Source organism: Aphelocoma coerulescens, chromosome 24 (assembly GCF_041296385.1).
Source record: "Aphelocoma coerulescens isolate FSJ_1873_10779 chromosome 24, UR_Acoe_1.0, whole genome shotgun sequence".
Lineage (NCBI taxonomy): Eukaryota > Metazoa > Chordata > Aves > Passeriformes > Corvidae > Aphelocoma > Aphelocoma coerulescens.
Genome location: NC_091037.1, coordinates 2,662,250 through 2,681,218, shown reverse-complemented (window position 1 = coordinate 2,681,218; position 18,969 = coordinate 2,662,250). Strand labels below are relative to the sequence as shown.

The 18,969-nt window shown below is 52.6% G+C and overlaps 1 protein-coding gene across 2 annotated transcripts in view; it reads right to left on the bottom strand.

Annotated features, from left to right (window-relative positions):
- GRIK4 (glutamate ionotropic receptor kainate type subunit 4) overlaps positions 1–14,956 on the bottom strand; it is a 175,421-nt gene extending 160,465 nt beyond the window's left edge. For both annotated transcript variants that reach the window (XR_011146575.1, XM_068994692.1), the window contains exon 1: positions 14,830–14,956. Coding sequence is in view for 1 of the 2 variants with exons in the window: in XM_068994692.1 (XP_068850793.1) it covers positions 14,830–14,902 (73 nt within the window). In the remaining variant the exon portion in view is untranslated. The remainder of the gene's footprint in view (positions 1–14,829) is intronic.
- Positions 14,957–18,969: the final 4,013 nt, after the last annotated feature.

Here is an 18,969-nt window from a genome sequence, read left to right as displayed (position 1 = left end):
ACTCCCCAACTCCTCAGTGTCCCTGTGGATGCCCGAGTCGTTCAGCAGGAGGGCTTTGCTCGGGCTCGCCTTCAATGAGAGCATTTTTGTGCTGGAACAAGGGGCTGAATTCAGCTGCTTGGTGCTGTCTGCCTGCAGTTTGTTGCCAGAGTAACCGAGGCACCGGAGCTGCCAGGGCCGTGCTTCAGGGGAGGGCAGGGGCTGCTGCCTGGCACCCGCTGCCATCGTGCTCAGGAGGGCTGGGGACACCAGGAAAGGGTCCCTGGTCCTTTTGCAGGGCAAGCTCAGCCCACAGAGCTCCCAAAAGAGAAAAGGGAGAGGCCTCTGGAGATGAGGAATCACTCCTGGCATCTTCTGGAGGTGCTTCAAACAACTGTGAACCGGCCTCTGCATCCCCCTGTGAAACTGGGATTCCAACTCCCACTTTGCCACCCTTCTCCAGCCAGAGCTTCCCATCTCAGACCAGTCTCCGACCTGTCTGTGCCTCGCTGCAGTCACTATCCAGCCCGTCACCCAGTTTTTCCCAAGGTTCTCCCACATCTGAGGGCCTGGACACTCAGCACAAGGGCAACAAGGAGGTTTGACAGGTCCCTGTGACAGGTTCCTGTGTCAGCCCCATCCCTGTGTTGGGGTGTGCTCCAGTCTGAAATGAACCCCGGCCGTGTCTCCTGCCTGACCCAGCCAAACCTGGTCTCAGGCAGCCAGCAAGGGCTGGCTGAACAGAAGTGGTTTTCTTCCACGGGGAGAATATAATTTGTGCTTTGTACACCCAGAGTGCCAAGGCAGCCCTGTCAGACAGAGAATGCACTCTCTGCAGATGAAATAAAACACCCCCTGATTTTCCTGCTTCAAGGCTGAAGTTTGCCCATCACAGCTGAGCCCCGAGCTCTGCAGACCACCAGGCGACTGCTGCTTCTCCCCTCCTTTCCCTCTCCCCACGTTTATAGATTTATAAATTGCTTTTTCATCTGTAACCTACCACTCAGCTCACTGCCCAGTTCAGCTTTGGAGAGGTTTTTGCAGATGGAAACAGCCAGTGAAAGGACACAAATATAGGGCTCCCCCCGATTTCTCAGCACTCTCCTATCACAGCACTACAGAGGCCAGGGAAAAACACTCCCCAGCCAAATAACTCCAGACACAGGCCCAGCACTGCGTGGTGAGAGTCGCTGTTATCCTGCACATGCAAACGAAGCCACAGCCCTGTCACACACAGGGTTTTGAGACTTCTCTGCATATGAGGGAGCTCTGTCTCTCTGCTGATTCCCTCTCACAGCCTCTGTGAAGTCAGGAGACCCAGCCAACCCTGCCACGCACAGCGACTCGCTCCCTCGCCGCCTGCTTTGCAATTTTAATTTCTCACCTTCCTAAACAGAAGAAGATTTAGCATACCCTAGTCAGAAATATTTAATTTTCCAAAATTCTTCTCCTTTTTCTTTTCTTTTTTGCCTTCCAGAGCCCTGAGAGCCTTGAGATAATGACGTTTTCACATAACACCCATCTCAATTTACATAAATCTGCTCGGGAAGGATGGACTGCACATCACAGGGAGCAGAGCCACTCCCAAAAAATCCTTCCCTGTGAGGGTGGGGAGGCCCTGGCACAGGATGCCCAGAGAAGCTGTGGCTTCTGGGACCTTCTGTGGTTCCCTGGAAGTGTCCAAGGCCAGGCTGGATGGGGCTTGGACCAACCTGGGACAGTAGAAGGTGTCCCTGCCCATGGCAGGGATGGCACTGGACGAGCTTTAAGGTCCCTTCCAACCCAAACCACTGTTATTCTATAATTACCACTATCTCTAATCAACCATGAACTAAAAAAGGCCAAAAAAATTCATCTCAATCCCCAGCAAGGAGACCTCTACTTGTTGCTGAAAGCCTGACCAGTGATCAGGAGCTTCAGATGACTTTCCTGAGGTCAGATGGCAGAGCTACGAATTAAATCTGAATCTGTGCATTATTGTCAACAGTGGCACAGGCTGCTCGGTGGCCACAAGGCTGAAACAAAGCACTCAGAAAGAGCCAGGAACCCCCAAATTCCCCGTCCTCAGGGCTCTGCCAGCCCCAGAACCAGGCAGAGGTTGAGTTTAGTGCTGTCTGTGTGGGGAGAAAGGCTGGCACGGGGCAGTGCCGCTGTGACACTGATGGAGGAACCGTGGGAAGCCGGCAGTAAATGAAGAGCTCTGTTAGTCCTGCCGTCCGTCCAACAAGCTCAATCCTTCCGAGCCATTTGTCTAATCTGTTCTTTAAAACCTCCAGTGACAGATCCTCTGCAAACTCCCTTAGCAATCTATTTTAGCTCTTCACTATTTTTACTGTTCAACAACATTTCCCGATGTCCAGCCTCAATTTTTCTTGCTGCAATTTCTGCTGTTGAGAGGAGTTCATTCTCTCTCTTTCTTTGGAGATTGTTTCTCTTTGATTCCTGGGGGCTTGTGTTCAGATTTCCAGGCCTTAATAAATCAAACATTACAGCACAGAACTGATGGCCCAGCTTATCTGAGCTGCCCTATGCAAGCCCAGCTCGGGAATTTGCTGCTGCTGAATCGCCAGCCAGACCTTTTCAGATGGCTCAGCACAAACAGGAGCTCTGCGGGTCAGAATCCCAAACTGGCAACCAAAATTTAACAGGGACAGCCAAATCTCTAAAGCCCTGATTTTTCCCTTGCACAGAGACCCCAGCACCCAGATCTGGGCACCCAAAGCAGCAGTTTCTGTTTCAGACACGTTAATTACCTTCAGAGACGCCACAGTTCAAAGGTGGTTTTTGTGCCCAAACTGCAGATGAGAGCTCCCACCTTTGAAACATCGCCCGGCGGCCTTGGGAAAGCAGAGGAGAGGGAAGCCGTGCCCTGCCAGAGCTGTGCTGGGACCTGGCAACCACCAGCCAGGGCCAAGGCCACACAAACGAGGTGTTAAACAGAGGAATGGAATGGGGGGAAAAAACGGGAACACGCAAATGGAAAGCAAAATGGGAAGCAAATGGAAAACGAGCAAAGCTCTCCCAGTAACCACAACCAGCGAGGGGCACAACCTGACACCTGCAAACTGGGGAGCAACAGCCCTGCTCCCAAGCCCTCCTTACACACGGGTTTCCCTCTCTGTCCACCCCAGAGCAGGAAACGAGCGCTGTGTGGAAAAGGGAGCCGCCTGCATCTCGCCCGGGGACAAATGGAGCGGCTTTGCTGATGCCAAGGTGCCCCGATCCATCAGCCCGTCTGGGTCACTGCGTGCTCCAACACAGGGCAGAGCTGCGGCCTCCAGCCTTGGCTGGCCCCAAACACCAACTGCAGGGCCAGCTGTGTGTCCTGCAGCGTTTTGTGTGTCCCTGGACCCCTCCCAGCATCCCCACAACCCCAGAGGCACTGGGACAGCACAGGAGGCACCACCCAGCTCCTGCCATGGCTTGGCTGGCTCTGCCACCAAGGCAGAGCCACCAACACAGCGCTGCCTGCAGCTCCAGCAGTGCCCAAACACCAACAGGATCATCCCAGAGCTCCCTCGCCACAGCAGGGGCAGGAACGAGCCCTCAGCACCTCTCTGACATCATTCTCCTGTTTAATGACAATTTTACCACTGCTCAGCACTTCAGCCTGTCCTGCAGCCTCCCGGGGCCATCCCTGGGGACAGGGACACCCCCACTGCTCCTAGAGCAGCCAGCCCTGCCTGGATTTCCCGTGCCCAACACCACAGGGAGCACGGGACTCAGGGGTTCATCACCCTGGGTGATGAAGGTGGGAAAAGGAAATAAGGCAGCAAACTTTCCTCCCTGCTGTCTGTGCCAGAGGTGCTGCCACACACACAGGGCACCCTGCCACCGCCTGCTTGGCTGCACAGAGCTGGGATCCAGGGATTGCCTCCATCAGAACCCTCCCCTCCCCTTTTCCATCCTTCCAGACCACTCCATAACGCCCTTACAGCCCGGGAGTCGCTCCTTTATCTCGCTTTAGTCCATCCAACCTTCTTTTCCCTCCTTCTCCCAGGAAGGATGGGGCAGCAGCTCCCAACTCATCACCTGAGACATTAACAAAAGCAGATGCAATTATTTGCAAGCCCTGCTCCCCTGATGAATTCCCTCCTGTGCCTCCGCAGGCTGCACCCATTTGTTCCCTGCCTTTTGCTCCCAGATCCCATAAAGAACTTTTCCCTGTCATCATTAGGGCTGGTGCCTTTTTGTATTCACTGAGTAACTGCTCCCAGCGGCTCCACATTAAAAAAAAATAAAATAAAATAAAATCCATGTAACTTGATTTCAGTTGCAAAATAACAATACCCCGAACACAGAACAATTCTCCTGGACAGGCGTGGAAACATGACAGGAAAACACAGAAACCCCAGCACATCTCGTTCTGCCAGGCCAGTACCACACCAATCACATCTCCCTGCTGTTTAAATTAAGGAGCGGCATCCACACTTAGGAAAAAAAAAACAAAAAACCAAAAAAGCAGCACATGCACAGCAGCTGGTTTGATAATTCTCAGCCGTTTCCCCAATAATTAGAGGTTTTAGATGCTCTAACAAGGCGAGCACCGGTTCCACCCATGGGGCAAAGTTCAGGAGGAGAAGCTGGAGGAAAGTGAACAAAAAAAATGTGCAGTGAATTAAAATTCAGCAGCTCGTCATCTCCGTGGGAACACCCAAGTACACAAGACAACAGCTTCCTTTAATTAAAAAAAGACTCATCTCAATCTGTTTTCCACAGTCTTTTTTTTTTTCCTTCTTTTTAGGAAGGGCATTTGAAATTTTTAATAGAAATTCACAGCTGCTCATCCAAAGCTACCTGTTTCCACACCTCCAATTATTCACAGTTAAGAAGGGCAAAACCGGGTCAGAGGAAGCCAAATTGCCACTCATCCCTTCTGAGCCTACAGATCCATTGTTCTTGGAGGAGGGAGTGGAAGGAAGAGGGAGTCAAACATCCACCTGCTCTTCCCAACACCGCCCAGACCCCAAAGGGTATCCCAGTGAACCCAGCTTGTCCATCATTCTAAAACTGAGCTTCACAGATGTTTTTTAAGCTGAATTTAGCTCAGCAAGCTGCCCAGCTGTGTTGTAGGAGCCAGAGAGAATTATTTATTTAAAATACCCTTAGCTTCCCTCCTGGCTTTTTTTTTGTTGCCTTCCCAGGGCTGCCTGATTTCTGAAATGCTCAGTGCCAGGGAAGAATCAGCTCAGGCAGAGTTGGGGGCACGGGGATGTGACCAAACAGATGGCACGACAGAGCCTGGGTCAGCTGCTGAGCTCCTCGGCGTGGAAGACAAAGCCTTGTGCAAGAGAGGCAGAGAGGGAGAAAAACCACAGCAGCAAGGAGGCAGAAATAACTCGAGTGTCCCCAGCGCAGGTGCAGGTCCTGCCTGTGACCTTGGCAAAACACTCAGGGCTAAACTGAGAACAGAAATGATCCCAGACAGGGCATCCTGCTGGGAACAGGGACAGCAGGGACACCAAGGGGACAATGACCCTCCCACTGTGGCACCAGCACAGACCCTGACAAGTTCAAGGCTTCAGAGCTTCCCTTGAGCAGAAGTTCATCCCTTCCCCAGGAAGGATTCATTTCTTCACCACACTGGAGCTGTTCATGGAAGCACAAACACGCCAGTAATGGAAATAAAATGAGCTGGAAACCTTCCTGCCACGTCTCCAGGAGAAGGCAGCACATTTCCTCCCACCCTGGCATCCCTCAGGAGTCCTGGTGGCCCCATAAAACACAGCCCCCCTCAGTCAAGGATTCCCAGGATACAGCATGGGGATGGCACTCCAGCAGAGAATGCACTCATTAGAAAGAGCACTGAATAACAAAAAGATTTGGGTTGGAAGGGATTTTAAATCATCCCATAGGCTGGGACACGTTCCACGAGTTCAGGCTGCTGCAAGCACATCCAACCTGGCCTTGAAGCACCACTGCAGCTTTAAACTTTTGAATCATCCCCTCAACTCCTGAAATTCCTAAATCACCCCCTCCTGGTCTGGGGGGAAAAAGGAGGCACAACTTCCCAGCTTCCCACTGAAAGCACCGACTCTGCGGCATCAAATCATGGGAAAGGAAAAATAAAACACTAAAAATCCCTTTGAAGCAGCTTGAGTGTCCACTCCACAACAGGCTGCAGCAAAACTCTTCATTAGTCATGGCTGGCAAACTCGAGAGGAATAAAAGGAACCAATGAGTAATGCAACACCATAAAAATACAACAACCTCGATAACAGCAAAATCAAAACCCAGCTCAAAACCCTCCACGTAAACAAAGCTACAGAACCAGGGAGGGCTCGAGCCGAGGTAATACAGCCCGAAATTCCATCTGCATAAGTGCATTTGGAGCATTCCACCCATCCAGAGCAGCTTGGAAATGGTGGGTTTCTCACCCTGACATATGCACTAATGCACGGGTACAACCATCATCTCCCTCGTCTCGGCAATCCCTGCCAGGAATTGCCACTCCAGGAAGGAGCAGGTGAGGGGTAGTGGCTCTATCAAGCATATGTGACAGCTCTAAAAGCTGCATTTATGCAAGCAAATGGAGCAGAGCAGCTGCACTGCATTAACACCGATGCCTGCAAATGGGACTCGGATATTTTTGTGACTGGAAATCTGCTCAAGGAGAAAAGTGCTCCGAGTTCTGCCTTCAGAGCAGCATTTCCAGCTCCTCTAGCATCATCCCATGGTGATCTGCCACATTCCAGGAGCACAGGCTTGTCCATGCTTTACAGGCAGAGAAAAATGAGGAATGAGAGTGTCCCTCACCAAAAAAACCCAGCCCGGAGAGAACAACTCCAACCCCTGCAATTCCCAGCAGGATGGACCCTGCAGACAACTGAGAACACACTGACTCCATCAGTGACCTCAGCTAAGGGCTATAAAGAAGGATTTGGTCATTCAACTCAGGATTTCTGCCCTGTTGCTCAAAGTCCCCAGCAAGAGAATCTCCACCTCACCAGGCTGATGGAAAACAAGTTTCTGGTTCTTGTGGCCCTCAAGACAAGGTTAAAGCTGCCCATTGCCAAAAACTGAATGGACAAAACGAGTCTAACGTATATATTTACATTTCTTAAGCCACTTTCCTACTCCTGAAGGTCACCTGTGGATTGAAACTTGGGCAATGCTTTCAACTCTGCAACAGCTGCAATAAACCCTGCAGGATTTTCCTCTTGACATGATGATGCTCCCAGAGACCAGAGAGCCGTGGAGTAAATTCTTATATAATATGATAATTGACTTGGTCTCCAAAGGATAAGCATGTCAAGATCCTAAAAATCATTTTTTCCCTTACCAATGCAATAAAGATGTGATTGAAAATGTCGTGTTCTGGGTCTATGAGCAATATTCTCATAACTCATCATCTAAAACAAATTGTTCTTTCATTTGTACAAGTTAGAGGAGATTCCAAGTCAGACAAGCTGAAGGCAGGAGTTTAAACAGATTCTGCATGGCAGAAGGAATATTAATTTCCCTCCCCCCTATATAAATGTTAAATCACAGTTTCTCACCTAGGGTTAATTAATCTTCCCAAAGGTGCTCCAGCCCCCCAAACACACACCAGGAAGATCTTTCACACCAGGGAAGCCCCACCACAAATCTTAGAGCTCTGCTGCAAGATCTGCCAGGGAAGGAGTGATTGAATATGCAGAACTGCACCACGAGCCTCGCTCTTGGAGGGAAAATGCAATTACTCCGGACACGTTGGATCACGGGGTGGGTGTGGGAGAGGAGCCGCGTTTGGTGCTGGGGATTACTGGGATGTGCTGCCAGCTCCTCGGCTGGGTCAGAGGAGGACTTGGAGGACTCAAGGACGCGTGGAGCCCGTGCTGCGCTCATCCCTCCTGCTCCAGCTCTCCGTGGTGCGTCCTGCACAGGAACCTCCCACACCTGAACGCTCCCGGCCCCCGCAGGGAGCCCGAGCAGCTTCCCTGGAACACAAAAAGGCCCTGACAAGTCTCCAGTGGAAGGATGAGACAGAGTCCGCGATTACCTGATTACAGAGCCATTTACATAACAGACACCATTACAGAGAAAGCTTTTGGCTTTTCCTTCCCCACCTCTGTTCCCATAAAACACCATTCACTCCCATAATTGAACCTCCGGCAACAAAGAACCTCTAATGAACAGAGCAATTTCTGGGGGAACTCAGACCCTAAATCCAGGCAGACAACAGCTCCTGGACCGAGTTCAAACACATCCCCTGCCTAAATTCTTGTCTAGGGCCACTTAAAAACCCTGAAGTATTAAAGCATTAGAGGTACTTGGGAGAGAACAAGGATGGTGTGCAGGCTGAGCTGGCTCCAAAGAGGAGGAGATGATGCTAATTATCCAGCTGGTAAAATGGAATCACTAGGGGGAAGAAATGAACAGCCAAGCCGGCTCCTGGTGCAAGAGCAGCTCTGTTTAATCAGGGGTAGGGCGAGAGGAGCAGAATTACATCAGGGTGGTGACAGGCAATCAATGAACACTCAATTAACACTTACAATATTACTAACTTAAGCGAAACGTGGTTTTGCAAATGGCAATCTCTCCTTTGTACTGATACAGCCCGAATTTAATTTTCTTCAGCGCACCAGCATCAAGCAGGGAAAGAGAAAGATGAGGTACCACCCTCTGAAAGGGAATATCCTTCAATTCTGCAAAGAGCTGAGTCAAAGTGGGGAAAGAGGGCAGGGCTGTGGGATGCCCACCTGGAATCACTTTCCGTCTGGAAGAGGGGAGGCAGCACTGGCTAAACCTGCCTGTCCCAATCCCTGGTGAAGCTGGGGTTGTTTCCAGCTGCGTTTTCTTGCCGCTGCTCCTTCCCCGCTCCCACCTCGCTCTGCAGCTTTAAGGTTGGTGAGGTAAGAGGGGAAAGTAACCTTCCAGAGCGGCCCCGTGCCCTAATTAACATGCCAACCACCCACCGAACGGTAATGATGCCTCTTAATCTTTCTCCCTGGGTCTGCTGAGCACCTCTCGGGTGGTGGCAGAGAGGATTTGTGGCTGCAGCATCCTGTGTGCCTGTGCAGGAGGCTCGGGAGGTTGGTGAGTCTCATGGGACAGCGAGAGGAAAATGGGTCGGAGGAAAGCAGAACCCTTCAGCCACCCTGAACACATCCAAATAGGCCTGTTCCAGTCTCAAAAGCCGTGGGAAAAGGGGATTTTTTAAGTGGGTAAGCCCTACACGTGGGCTCAGCTGTCAGCAACCCAATCCCTTCCACACTACAGCCCAAAGCCCTGCTGGATTTTCCATCCCCGCTCTGCCCCACATCAGAAAAAAAAAACATTCATAACATAACGAAAGATGTGAAGGGCAATAATGACCATTTTGAAAACCTTGTTTGAGTTGTGACTGACTCATGCTGAGCTTTTCCCACTCCAAACCTGCAGCTGACCTGAAAGAGCGCTGGCAAGATGTATCATTTCAATTTAAAAAACAGCAAATGTACCAAGTCCGGGGTAATTTGCTCCTGTGCTTAAATAAAAAGTTGTACAAAAAAACAAAACATGGCTTTTTCTTGTCTGGGTTTATCCAGCCTGAGCACCCAGCCACAGAAGCACGGCCTGCCTGCGAGCCCTTGCCTAGGAGAAGTCTCCTCCCCTGCTTAAGTCCTCATGGACAACAATCAAATCACTCCTCTCATGAGAAGCAGCAGATTGGGCTCAGTCTCTCTCCAGCCTGTTTTACAGACCTCACATCCCTGTGGCTCTCCCCTTATCTCCCTCCAGTTTGCCAACATCATTTTTAAGGTATAGATACCAGGGCTGCACACAATGCTCTTCCTGCTTGTATTCATTATTTCTCTGCTTAGACAGCCCGAGATAGCATTAGCACTCCTGAGGATTCACAGCACAGCACAAGACCAGCCAGTTATTGATAAGATAATGAAATTAAGCTCCTGCTTCTCACCTTGATGTGGCGGCTCCCGGGGCTTCCTCTTGCCAAGTGTGGGTTTTACTCCCCGCTCTCGTTAACGTGGATTAGTAAATTATCACAGGGGCTGCCTGTGCACTCACTCCCTTTATAAACCCAGGGAACTGGCTAAACCCTGCACCCTCCCACCCATCCGTGTGGGAACATGGAAAACTTTGGCTCAGAGGTGCTGCAGACACCCCAAAATCCAATGGCTGCTATCAGAATTCCGGGCTGGAAGAGGGGAGGCACTGCCCCGACACAGCCACAGGTCCTGGTGGCTTTGTGCTGCTGCAGCAAAGCCCCATCCTGGGAGCCAAATGAGCTCCAGCATCCCAATCCCAGCACTGCCAGGCTCTCCCTGCTCCTGCCAGGATCGAATCTACCACACCAGGACCACGGCATTTCCACCAGAGCATCTCCCATGGCGCAGCACCAGGTCCGGCGCAGCTCACACCAGAGCCTCCTTCCCAAGACGTGCTCCCACTTCCCTGACTTCAGCAGGATTTTGGGAACCAGGAAAGGCCCTGTGCCCACTCCCCCCGGCCCCGAGGAGCGTTTTGGGCAGTGCTGCCAGCACGTTGCAGGCTCGCAGACGCCAGATGGAAACTGCAAACTCATCCGGCGCTCCGAGGGATCCGCACCCAGGGGTTCGCTCCGAGCAGCTTCCCCTCTTCCCTGCCCCCAGCCCCACCAGTTGGGAGTTCATATGTCTGGATTTTCTCACCCACAGTCAGAAAAAAAAATTTGTCATAGAAAATGTGCGAGCACTGACATCTTAAGACAAAAAAAGATGCAGATTTCTCAACTGTTCTCAGCACATTATGGAAATACATTCTCGGGGACTATTAAATATGGGATTATTGACTAGATGAGCAGCAGCTCAATGGACTGGCTTGCAAATATGTCTTTAGACAATTCTTAAAATGCAGATTAATTATCTAACAGACAAGAACATTTTTTTCCTACAGACTTTCTAATGATCTGTTGCATAAACAAACATCCAGACAGTTTTGTTTGCACTTGTGGTGGCTGCGATGTTCTTCAATACCTAAATAGTGACTGAGGAGACTTAAATCTTACTTAACACCCAGCAGGAACACAACAAAAGGCATGTCAGTCCAAATCACCAATAGCCACGTCTCCTGAGAGACCCTCGGGAGGTCCAGCTGCCAAAAGATCCCGTTTCCCAAACACCAAACTCTTGATATTCCATAGAGCATTAAATTCCTTCTGTGTTTATGCCATTGAAACAACTGCATCAATGTCCATCATTTAACCACCCAACCCCTTTGGATATGAGCAAGGCACGTTAGGTTTAAAGAGATTTTTCAGCACTCCACAGGCTCAGGAAAATATCCCTGCTGCCCATCCATGGTGGAATTCCATTTGAAAGAACGAGATTGAAGTTGGGGGAACCAACTTCAGTTCCAACTTCAGTTGCACTGATTTCTGCCCTCAACCTGCAGATTCCTTCTAACCTGGCAGAATTTAGAAATCCCATCCTGATTTTCAGTTTGTCATGGATACAACACGGAGCACAGTGGTCATTTCCTCACTAAAGGTAATTAACTTGTTATTTGTCAGCTGTGCCTCCAGCTCCCAAGCACCCTGCTCCTCACTGCCTTTCGTGATCTGTTCAAACGCTGTTGGGTATCAAACCCAATGCAAAGCGAGTGTGAAACATTATTATTCCAGCTTCACACCCACTTTCCCTCGGTGTGAACAATAATGCAAACTGCGAGACAGTGATGAATGGGACCTGGAGAGGACCAGATGCTCCGTGAGCATCAGCACAGGCTCTGCCCCAAACGTTTCCCAGGCTAAAAAGAGATGTGATAGCTCTCAGAGCTGCACACACAATCCTGAACGGCAGTCAGGAGGTGGGGCAGGAAACGGGAAATAAGCGGAGAGCAAACAAGAAAATAGCGAGGGCAAACAGTGAGCGTGGACCAAAAAACCAGCAAGGACGCATAATGAGAGTGGGCAGAATAACAGATATTTCAATCAACCTCTCTTTTGGGGTGAAAAAGGCAGTTTTGGCACATGGAACAGTTTGCAGATCAGCAGTGGTTGTGATGCCATGAAGATTTTTGCCTTTTCTTTTATACCCCTGTTATACCTTTTTACAACTTCTGTATTCCCAGTGCTTTTTGCCTGCATTCTTGGACTTGTTTGTCACGCTGAGAGACTCAACATTTTAGAAGCTTCGTAGCCAGGGATCAGTGTGCCCCAGAGCCCAAGGTCCTCTCCAGAACTCTTTCTGTAAACCAAGATAGAACCATCCAGGGGAAGGTTCCTTGGGGAGGGGGGCTCACTTGAGCCTCTCATTGGGGAATCTTTGATAGATCTGCTAATTAGTAACACCTCTAATGTTATACCCAATGTTGGAGGGGGAACACAGAGACTCAGCAGGGTACATCTCGATGCACATGACCTGGATGTGTACACCTAAGGATCCTTAAAATAAATCCCAAGGTAAAATCCCTTTTCCCCTTCTAACCGTGTGTGACTCTTGATTTTAAGACCAGGAAAAGGCATCAGTTGCAATGAACTGAGTTTACAGCCCCTGGCTCAGCCACTTCCCCCAAGCCAGGCCACGTTTAGAGCGGCTCTCTCAGACACAGCAGCAATTTGCTGCTTCATCACAGCCTGCAAAGGGAAAGCTGCCCGGCGTGAATCCCACACAGACTCCAACATCAGTGACAGGGAGCCCTTGCAGTCCCCGTGTCTCTGAGCAGGGACAGAGAGCCATCAACCAAACCTTCAGCATCAAAACCCCACGCACTCCTTCCAAATGCATCAGCTCCTGTCATCCAACTCAAAACGCTGTGGTTTGCAGCAGAAGGTTCACACAAAGGTCAAGGCTGAACAAGGGGTGTTCAGGAACCCATCCCCTCCTGGGGGGGCACAGATTATCTTTGCTCTCAGACTCAGCTGTAGGAGGGGGGGGGAGAGGGCACAGAGAGACGCAGGGAAAGTTGATTTTCTGCTGAAGCAGCTGAGGTGTGATCACACAGCTCATCAGGCTGCGAGGTTCACGACGAAAAACTGCTCCAGCAAGAGCCAGGCGAGGACCCAGGGATGCTCCCAGGCGGAACTGGTGTCACACAGCACAGGGAGAGCTGTTCCCCACCAGTTGTTCTCCTCTTCCCCGACACAGATATCGTAACAGTTCCCAGAAAGGTAAAAAAACTGCTTTTTAAAAATAGCAAGCTCTTTAAGGAGCTGAGCACATGCCTGAGTGGGTGGGAAATTAGTGTTATTATTATGACTTCGTGCTCACAGGGTCTGAGACCTCAGATGACTTGTTTGTGCCCCGAACGGGTTTTTGCAGACTCATTATAAACCCTGGCAAAGAGGGGTTTGTAAGGTCACAGGAGAATTTCCATTAGCTGGAGCCTGGCTGGGGATTGCCAGCATGATCTATGTCTCCCATTTATGCATATGCAGGGAGGCCAAGAGGAAGCTCCTTTGCTTTATTTCCACATCACTGTGCTGCTGCTGAGCTCACCAAATAAACAAACTCAAAAGCCAGTGGGGAAGAGGGAGGGAGGAACAGGAAAAAACCAAAAAAAAAAAAACAACCAACCCTGTGCCTGGCTGTCTCCCTCGTGAAGGATGCAAATAAATTCTGCAGACTTTCAAGTCAGGAGATCTCAGCAGAGCTGCAAATCCCCCAGTGCTGGATGGCTCGGCAGGTGAGGCACTGTGTGGGGATTGCACTACAGAACTGCTCCCGTGTGAAGGGTGCAGGGAATAAATGTTGTTATCTGGATGAGAGCTGGCTCAGGGAGGCACAATCCAGCAGGAACAGAACCCTCTGGGGTCTCCAACCCTCTCCCAGCACTGAGGGACCACGGGCTCTGCAAAGGCTGCGCTTCAAACACGGAACAGCCCCAAGGGTTGGAGGTGCCATGGATCTGGGGGGAAAAAATCACCCCTGGAGATGGACAGTGTGTCTTGGCTCCTTCATCCCTGATCCATCATCTATCCCCTTGGAAAATGCAGGAGATGGTCCCACCAGGAGGTCAGGACTCAGCAAAGTTCCCCTCGATTGATTCCAAGGCAGCAAATCCAGCGGGATGCTGGCACAGTCCAGACACCCACAGCCCCTGCTCCAGCAGCAGCAAATCCCTGGCCTGGGAGGCTTTGGGAAGAGCAGATGTCACTGCAGAGCCCCCTCTGAACCACACAGACATGGAGAGAGCACTGTTTGCCCCAGCAGAGCATCTCCTGGGGCTCCTCGGCACCTGCAGCTCGTCCACACAGCCCCAGGACCTCCTCAGCTGCACACAAACCAGACCAGTTCCTCGTGTCCCTGCATGTTCTCCTGCTAGAATCCCACAGAATCACCCAGGCTCTGTTATCAGGGAAGGATTCACTCAGATCTTCCGGGTTTTTTCACATGCTCAAATCTGAGTTACACCAACTGCTGCTGCGGTGGCCGAGCCGCCTCACGCTCCAACCCAGCAGCTTTCCCTCTCAATTCTCGCAAAAGCAACCCCTTTCTGTGAGCATGTTCACTCTCCCTAACCCAGCTCTGATCCATTTCCACCTCCAAATCATTAAAGATAATAAATAAGCCCAGCCTCAGTGTGAGGAGCCCTCACATAATCACGTATCTACACTCCCATCAGCACTCGGCCATTACACTTCTGTTTTCTGCAGCTTAACTAGGAAAGCCAGCACTGAACTCTGCCCCTTATCCCACAGCTATTTATTGCCCACATATTTATTTCCTAAAATAGTCTCTTTTGGGTGGATTTAATGAAATATCCAAATAAATTGAGCCCATTGGAAGATGTTGAGCTCTTATTTCCTGAGCCTTAGGAAGGTCGGCTTCCCCACTGGGCACCCATCCTCTGCATATCAGCTGTGGTGCTTTGACCCCCAGGGGTAGACCATCTGAGTATTTGAGGGATAATTAGGCCCTCCCAGCAGGCACAGAAGACAAAACTCACCTGCCTGATATCCCAGCTCTTCCTCAGGTTTGGTTTCTGGACAGGCTGAGCGTGGCAAAAATCCCTGCTGCATCCATCAGGTCCCTCTGCCCACTGGGGTTCCTGCCTCGGTAATGCCCGGGGCAGGGAGGGGAATTGGGGGGGGAAGGAGGAGGAGGATGAGGAGGAGTTCTCCCGTTCATGTTTACACCTGCTGCCATTTTACACCTGATTTACCTCAGATCTACTGATTTACAGCACCCTGGCTCCATTCCTCCCTCTCTGAACAATCCAATCCCTGCTAATTCACCGCAGCTGGGCACTGCCAGCTCTGTCCTGCCCAGCAGCCACTCCCTGTGACCAGCATGGAAATGATCCTGGTTTATCCTCAGGAAGGTGTCCCTGCCCATGGAATGAGATGAGTTTTAAGTTCCTTTCCAACCCAAACCATTCTGGGCCTCTACAATCTGCTCCTCACTACATTTTCCTCCTCCTTCATCACAACCAAGCCCCACATCCATGAGCAAACCAAACCTTCCAGAGGCACCAGGACAAACACAAAACTCCCTGTGTGTTACCAGCACAATTTGTCCTGGCAAGCTCCAGCCCGTAAATGAAGTTATTATGGGGATCCCATCAACTGCTCCATTACCTCCTCACAGGTTTTATACCTTCTTTCATCTCTCCCCGTCCCCCATTTTCCCTCTCAGGGAACCCAGGACAGCATTAGTGGCTGCCCTGAGGGGACAAAGTGGAGTTGGCAGCCTCCTGTGCACAGGCACGGCTCCAGCAATCCCACAGTCTCCTTTGCAGACAGTTTTCCATCCCTGCACAAAGCTTTCCTCGTGGAGCTGCTGGTACCCCACTGGTTCCTCCCTCAGGTTTAAGCAACACCCCCCAAGCTGTTCTCATCTTGCTCAGCCACTATTTCACTGCTCCTCCTGTTCACACACAGAAAAAGGTGCCTTGTTTTAACAGATTCCTCAGCTTTTATGAGCTGCCTTAGAAACCTCTTGCCCCAGAACAGAAAACATTTCTGAGGAGGCTTGCAAAACTTTTGTCTTGCCTTCTGCCTGCCTAGAAGCGTGAAAAATAAATAAAATCTGACCCCAACAAGTGCTGCTCACGAAGATCTCTCCCCAAAGTCAGTGAAAATCAATATCCACACCTCAGGAACATCAGCAAGCCTTTCAAAAGGGCAAGACATTGACTGGCTGCACATGCTCAGTGCTGAGCAAAAGCAGGAGGAAGCTTAAATCGCCTTCAAAGAAATGAAGTTTCTTGGAGCAGAGCATTGTCCTCTTCCTGTCTGGCCCAGCCATGCCTGACCCTAAGGACCCTTCCACCCACCCAAACATCACCCAGTGAAAACACCCAGCTTCTCCTCCAGCCAAGCCTTTCCTCTGGCCCTGTTTCACATGGAGAACCAGCAGGTTCCTCCAGGAGGAAGAGGGATGTGATCCCACCCGGCTCTTGTGGCAGAACACAGAGATCCCACATAAAATTCCCACCAGAATTTCCCGTACAATCAGCCAGGGTTTAGCTGAGGATCCTCCCAGCTCCTGGGTGAGTTCGAGGTTCACTCATCAAGCAGGGACATCGATGTGAGCACACACACACACACACAGAGATGAGATTTCCTGGCACACTGGAGCTTTCAGGACAGTTTGGAGGCAGCACTGCCCCTACCTTGCCTCGCTGCTGCTTTGATGAGCTCTCGGAAGCCCAGGTCCCTCAAATCCTTCCCCACTCATCCCCAGATTGCTGAGTGCTCCTTGGCATTGAGGTACCCAGACCTTTGCCAGCCCACAGGACTCCTTGGCTAATTTTCCTTGCACAGCTTGCAAAAGAAACCTCCAGCAAGAAACTTGCAGCAGCAGCAGCAGCATTTCTGTGCCTGTCAGAGCTGCAGGCAGCTGCTCCGGATCGCCCACTTAGATGTTCATGTCAGGGAGATGTTCATGGCTTTATCCCAAGATTTTGGGATAAAGCCCTTCATTTCGGGGTTCACCTTCCTCAGGCAGTCTATTCCCACCCCACAGGAGCCAGACCACAAAGGGTTTAAGAGAAATGGCCATTTAAAGGAAGGAAGAAGAAAAAAAAAGAGCATTCTCCTTCCCTTCGCTGCCACTCTCTGCTCAGCACAGCCTGCCAGCAGCTCCCTCTTCCCCAAAATTCCAGGTGTCTCATCCCAGGGTATTAATTCCTGCCAGGTGCAGGGAAAAGCTCCACCTGCGAACCTCAGAGAGCCACCCAGCAACTTTCCCAACTTCTGTCTCTGCTCAGCAGGCCCAGCCCTGAAATGGAAACCGAGAGGGGAAGGTTCTGCCTCTCGCCATCGATTTCTCCACGCAGATGGCTCCCTTCAAATCCACAGCTTCAGACCCATAAATACTGAAGCGGGCTCGCATGGAGACACTTTAAACACGCCTTGGCGCGGTGGGAGCCTCACTGCAGATCGCTTCTCCCCCTCTGTGAAACAAGACTAACGCAAAGCACGGCAGGGAAGCCCCCGGCACGGCCACAGCCCCCTCCTACCTGCGAGCACACACGTCTGAGCGCCCAGGAGCTGGCGGCAGAGGCAGCTGCCGGCTGCTGTCAGCTCCTCAGCAGAGCCACAGACTCCTGGGGGATGCTCCTGGCTCTCTCCGATGCCGTAGACTCCCGACTCGCTGCCCAGGGAAGCGGGGAGGGCTCTGCTCCCGGCTGCCTGCAGCGCTCACATCCAGCCGGGATGTGGCTGCTGAGCCGCTGCCCGGAGGAAAGGCTGCCTTGCCTCGCCGAGACAAAGGGCTGGCTCCTGCTGGGGGGATCTCCCGTGGTGTGGGGGCTGCCGGAGCCCCGTCAGAGCAGCCGGGATGCGGTGGCAGAGCGGGCTGAGCTGTCCCTCAGCATCCCTCGCTAGCGGCAGGTCCCCGGGGAGGCGGGCACGGCGCTGGATCCTCCGGCCAGCAGCACCTCCCCGCGAAGGACACGCGCGTGGGGGACACAGCCAGCCCCAGCGGGGTCCAGTTAACTCCCCCAGGGCCACAGCCTCGAGGTCTCAATCCTACCGAGCGAGAGAATCCAGCCCGATGGATGGCGAGAGCCGAGCGCCACTTGCAGCATCTCTCACCTACGCAGAGCCCCGGCCCGAGCCGCAGCTAAGCCGGAGTTTGGGCATGAATCACCCGGAATAAAGTTAGGCCTAGGAAGAGGTTTCTGCATGGAGTTTCCCCCCACACTGCCCGGGATCGGCGCTGCCGGTTCAGGAGAGGAGTCTGTCAGCATCAGCCCCGCACGTCTGCGCACACAACGAGCGCCTCAGAGATCCTAACGCGAATTATCCCCGAGCACAACTCCGCACAAACGCCTCCCAGAACAAGGAACCTTTTCTTCCCCATCCAGAGCCTGAGCGAAATATGAGTTAGAGAGCATTTTCCTCGCTGCCTCCGAGCGTGGCACGCAGGCTGCGAGCGCAGCAACACCCGGGTCCGCGGGGAGCATCCCTGCCCGCCGCACGCTCCCGCACCCGGCAATCACTCCCGGGTGATCCGCAGGAGTTGTAGCCACGCCGAGTGCCCCCCTCCCCGCGCTCTTTGAACTTCAGCTCTGCTAAGAGCCCGAGCGTGGCGTTTTTCAACTCTTGGTGCGCTAAAACACCGCAAAGGGCTGGTCCCAAAGTCCTTCAGCGAGTGCAGGAGGCGGTCGGGGGGCACCGGCTGTGCCCGGGAGGGGGGCTGAATGTGGCCGGGGAAGGGCTGGATGTGGCCGGGGAGGGGGGGGACTGAGTGCCAGCCAGGGGCACCGCCAGCCGCCGGCAGCCAGCGAGCGGCGGCGGCTGCGGCTCCGAGCGCTCCCGGCCCCGCGGCTCCGCAGCGGCGGCAGCGGCTCTGCCGAGCATCCCGCGGGGGTCCCGGGGAGCCGCGCCCGCCCCCCGCCCCGGCCGCCGTTCCCCCCCCTCCGCCCCGCATCCCCCCATCGCTGCCCGCGGCTCGTACCTGGGCTGGGCTCTGCCCGCGGCTGCTCCGGCCCCGCTCCGGCAGCGGCGGCCGCGGGTCCCCGGCGGTGGGAGGGGGAACTGCAGGGGGCGGGGGGCGGCTGCCGGGGCACCGAGAGCGGCGGCGGCGGGGCCCCCCCGCGGGCAGGGGCGGCGAGGGAGCGAGCGGGGCGGGATGGAGG